The following is a 5,025-nucleotide window of genomic DNA, read 5'->3' as shown; positions in this document are numbered from 1 at the left end:
GCACCATAGCAGCCTCTAACTCTTCCATAGAAAAAGGAGCGTCCATACTTGTATCTCGTGGACCAGGAATATCGCCTAAAACCATGTCAGGGAGTAGAACTATTCCGCCGGCGACTTTCGCACAAAACTCTTCTGCAACGTCTATCTCACCGCGGTTTTGATGGAGAGCAAGGGCATTAAATGGGTGTCGTTGCTGGGGACATGAGCGAAGACCCCTTAGGGTACGCCACACACGGGACAGTGGCTTTCGGAGGTCCAGTGACTCACAAAAGCATTTCCATCTTTGATCTTCTAGCTTATCCATCCGGCGCTGTATCTTCTTTTGCATTCGCCGAGCTCAAGAATTGTGGTCAAGAGGTCAAGAATTGTGTGATAGATTGTGAAATCACACGAAGTGACGTCAGTGGGCAACGAGAGAGCGTGCGCCAGTTTTGTGCCTGTCTTCTGTTATCACCAAGTGTGCTGATACCTGTCACCGTCTTAGCTATATAAGCAGTGTCCTTCTTGTAATAAACGCTTTTGTGTTCCGTGTCGTTGCGACTCACGCGTCCGTTCATAACAGTGGCGACGAGGCACGGTCTAACCCGTGCGTGGGCCAGGGTTTTCCGGCAGCATGGCAGCCGGTAGTCGCATTCGAGAGTTCAACCTCAGTGAAAACTCGTCGTGGGTGGAGTATGTCGAGCGCATTGAGTTGTATTGTGCAGCGAGCAAGCTCACAACGGATGAGGACAAGCGAGCGGTGTTGCTCAGCTGCTGTGGCCCAGAGACGTACTCCCTCATAGCCACTCTCGTGAAGCCGTCGCGACCGCCAAACGTGGACTACCAAGTCATCGTTGATGCAGTAAAGAAGCACGTCAACCCGAAGCCATCTGAACTATACGCGAGGTACGTCTTTTCTAAACGAGACCAGCAAGAAGGGGAGGGCGTAGCCGACTATGTCACTGCTCTGCGCAAGTTATCCGACAACTGTGGATTTGGCGGAACAAAATTTCCATTAGAGGAAATGTTGCGCGACCGGTTGGTTTTTGGAATCTCGGACAATGTGGTTCAACAACGATTGTTGGCGGAAAAAAATCAGACGTTCGAGACGGCATATGAATTGGCAATCACGGCAGAAGCAGCTGTCAAGCAGCAAAAAGTAATTCGGAGCAACGCACAGGAGCCCGAATTCCAGCAAGAGTTAACGTCGAAAGTAGAAATGGAAGCCAACAAGAAGCAACCAGAGAGGCAGAGGGTTTGTTTCCGCTGTTTGGGAGCGCATCCAGGATGGCGTTGCAGATACAAAGATTCGGTGTGTTTCAACTGCGGCGGAAAGGGGCATTTAGCCAAAGCATGCCGAAAAAAGCCAGCGGAGGTGGAAGCGCAGCTCGAGGATAACAAAAAAGCAGCGAAGAGCGAGTACGACGATTTATTCAGTATCAGCCAATTAAAAAGCGGGACGCCAAAGTACGTCATCACTGTAGAGATCGGAAATGAAATCGTGCCGATGGAAGTAGATTCTGGAGCGGCCAGGTCGATTATCAGTATGAACGAATTTCGGAAGCGGCAAGTGGCGAAGCGGATCAAGCTGGACAAGTGCGACACGCAACTGGTGACCTGGACAAAGGAAGGTCTGGACGTGCTGGGAAAAGCGTCTGTGCCCGTGAAGTTCAAAGACCGAAAATTTCAGCTGCCGCTACTAGTACTGAAGAACGACGGGAACGCTCTACTGGGCCGAAATTGGTTCCAGCCATTGGGAATCAGCCTAACAGGTCTTCATAACATAAAGGTCGGACCTCAAGCGATAATGGAAAAATTCGCAGACGTGTTCAGTGAAACATTTCCAGGCGCAAATCTGCCACGCATCCACATCGAACTAAAGGAGGCCGCCCAAGCCCGGTTCCTGAAGTGCCGCAGCATTCCGTTTGCCATGAAGGAGGAAGTAGTTGCTGAGTTAAATCGCTTGGAGGAACTGGGAATTCTAAAACCCACCCAATATTCAGACTGGGCAACGCCAATCGTCGTGGTGCGAAAGAAGGACGGCTCCCTACGAATATGCGGAGATTATAGGAGCACGGTGAACCAGTCCGTAAAAAGTAATGTATACCCGTTACCCACAAGCAAAGAAGTGTTTGCCCGATTAGGAAGGGGGCGTGTTTTTTCCAAACTCGACCTGACGCAGGCTTATCAGCAACTATTAGTGGATGAAGAAACGGCGGAGTTGCTCACGATAAATACCGTGCAAGGGCTGTACAGGGTTTGTCGGCTGCCGTTCGGCGTGTCCGTTGCCCCTGGGGTGTTCCAAAGAACCATGGACATGGTGCTGGCCGGAATGCCGCAAGTAGCGGTATATCTGGATGATATCCTGATTGCCAGCGAGTCTATCGAGGAACATGAACGGATGCTTGCCGAGGTCCTCAGCCGATTGTCCAAAACCGGGCTCCGAGTTCAAGCGGCGAAGTGCGAATTTTTCAAGGAGAGCCTTGAGTTTCTGGGGCATCGAATTGACGCTAAGGGCATCTACCCCTCGAAAGCAAAGGTTGAGGCCATCCACCAGGCTCCTGCTCCGAAGAACAAAAAGGAACTGCAAGCCTTTTTGGGTATGATCAATTTCTATAATCGTTTTTTGAAGGGCAGGACAGAAGTAGCTGAAAAATTGTATCGGTTGTTGGATAACAACGTACCATGGAACTCGAGTTCAGAGCACAGGGAAGCGTTCGAGAGCCTGAAGAAGTTGCTGACCTCTAACTCGTTACTGGTGCATTTTATACCTGATGCCCCATTAGTGTTGTCATGCGACGCGTCATCTGTGGGAGTGGGGGCAGTTTTGTCTCACCGCGACAACGAAGGAAATGAGCAGCCTGTAGCCTATGCGTCTCGAACATTATCTAAGGCTGAGCGTAATTATGCTCAGATCGACCGTGAAGCTCTTGCCGTGGTTTTTGGGGTGCGACATTTCCACCAGTACCTTTGTGGGCGAAATTTTCTTATTCTCACGGATCACAAGCCCTTGCTAGGAATCTTTCAGCGGAAAACGCAGATTCCGGCGGTTCTTTCGCCTCGCATGTTACGGTGGACTCTAATGTTATCAGCCTACGAATACGTGCTCGATTACAGGAAAACCCAGGACCATGGAAACGCAGATTGCCTGAGTAGGTTGCCGGCTCCCTTAACCCGACAGGAGACTGAAGTACCGGGTGACATACTCCTACTGGAAGCTGTGGAGTACCCTCCAGTGAGCGCACGAGAAGTGGCAGCGTACACCAGCAGTGATCCCCAGCTGTCCCAAGTGAAGAAATGGATTCTGGAGGGTTGGCCACGCGATCGAGTAGCCCCGGAGTACTCTGCGTATGAGGTGAGACAAAACGAGTTGTCCGTGCATCGCGACTGTGTGCTCTGGGGAAGCCGCGTATTAATTCCTGAGGCATTGCAGAAAGAAGTGTTAAGTCTTATGCACGCTAACCATCCGGGAGTGACGGCCATGAAGGCAATAGCTAGGTCGTATGTGTGGTGGCCTCATATGGACAGAAGGATAGAAGAGCTAGTTAGATGCTGCAGGCCGTGCCAGGTAAACAGACCGAGTGAACCAAAGACACCAACGCATTTCTGGGCTAAGCCAGAACGACCTTGGAGTAGAATCCACGTGGATTTCGCAGGACCGATCCAAGGCGTGCATTTTCTGGTGGCGGTAGACGCCCTCTCGAACTGGGCTGAAGTCGAAGTTATGCCGTCTGTTCACTTAGTTGCGGTAATTGAAAAATTCCGCAAGATGTTCGCAGTGTATGGATTACCCGACCTGGTTGTGTCTGATAATGGCACCGCTTTTGCCAGCAGGGAAACTCAAGATTTCCTTAAACGAAATGGCATTCGCTATATGTATACCGCGCCTTACCACCCGTCAAGTAACGGAAGGGCGGAGCGGATGGTACGAGAACTGAAATGTTCATTACGGAAACAGAGACAGGGCACCGTACAATGCAAGGTTTCACGTTTTTTGTTCAAACAGCACTCTACGCCACACTCCGAAACCGGCAAATCACCTGCAGAAGTCATGCTGGGTCGGAACTTCAGGACGGCCATATCGACCCTTCAACGGGACGAGAGCGAAGCAAGATGCCTGCTGCCGCCTCCACAACGTGGGTTCCTGCCGGGTGATACTGTGTACGCGAGAAACTTCCGGCCCGGCCCCGAGTGGGTTCCTGGTCGTGTGTTGCGACGTTTGGGCCACGTCATGTACGAGCTGCGGACTGCAGACGGTACTGTGCACCGACGCCACCGGGACCACGTGCGCCGAGCATGGCACGATGAGCCCGGAGGCCATGAAACGTCGCCCTCTTTTGCGCTCCCGGATACACCAGGCCCCACCCTGGGACCTGTCGGGCCTGAGACGCCGCAGCCTCTCAGGCGTTCCACTCGCCAACGCCGCCCAGTGCGACGTTACGGCATCGATGACTAAGGGGGAAGGGATGTGATAGATTGTGAAATCACACGAAGTGACGTCAGTGGGCAACGAGAGAGCGTGCGCCAGTTTTGTGCCTGTCTTCTGTTATCACCAAGTGTGCTGATACCTGTCACCGTCTTAGCTATATAAGCAGTGTCCTTCTTGTAATAAACGCTTTTGTGTTCCGTGTCGTTGCGACTCACGCGTCCGTTCATAACGGACGCGTGAGTCGCAACGCAGTCCAGGAATGTCGCCTAAAACCATTCCAGGAATGTTCGAGGATCCAGTCCAGGATCCATCGAAATACTCGCCCTCCTAGTTCCAATGTCAAAAGTGCGTCTAGGATGGTTTGATGGGAAACGTTGTCGTAGGCGCCTTTCACGTCAAGAAAGAGTGCTACTGATAATCGTTTCCAAGACTTTTATTGCTCAACAGATGACACTAGATCGATGACATTGTCAATCGATGAACGGCCTCATCGAAATCCCGCCATAGAGTCAGGGTAAATATTGTGGTGTTCAAGATACCATTCGAGACGCATGGGCATCATGCACTCCATGAGCTTTCCGACGCAGCTGGCGAGTACTATAGGCCGAAATGATGAC

General features: G+C 51.6%; 1 protein-coding gene across 1 annotated transcript; it reads left to right on the top strand.

The window, feature by feature from the left end:
- The first annotated feature begins 373 nt into the window (after positions 1–373).
- Positions 374–4,613, top strand: LOC125943806 (uncharacterized). The gene is made up of 2 exons (XM_049663324.1): positions 374–885; positions 3,986–4,613. The coding sequence occupies exons 1-2, from the start codon at positions 614–616 to the stop codon at positions 4,449–4,451; spliced, it is 738 nt and encodes a 245-aa protein (XP_049519281.1). The 5' UTR covers positions 374–613; the 3' UTR covers positions 4,452–4,613.
- Positions 4,614–5,025: the final 412 nt, after the last annotated feature.

Source organism: Dermacentor silvarum, chromosome 3, assembly GCF_013339745.2.
Source record: "Dermacentor silvarum isolate Dsil-2018 chromosome 3, BIME_Dsil_1.4, whole genome shotgun sequence".
In the NCBI taxonomy this organism is placed as follows: domain Eukaryota; kingdom Metazoa; phylum Arthropoda; class Arachnida; order Ixodida; family Ixodidae; genus Dermacentor; species Dermacentor silvarum.
This window is presented reverse-complemented; position numbering and strand designations above follow the sequence as displayed.

What these genes read in the sequence shown, in the direction of transcription:
- LOC125943806 (XM_049663324.1), top strand. Translation starts at nt 614, where the DNA reads ATGGCAGCCGGTAGTCGCATTCGAGAGTTCAACCTCAGTGAAAACTCG. An exon ending in CCATCTGAACTATACGCGAG is followed by an intron (nt 886 to 3,985) that starts GTACGTCTTTTC and finishes TTGTTCAAACAG; the next exon opens with CACTCTACGCCACACTCCGA.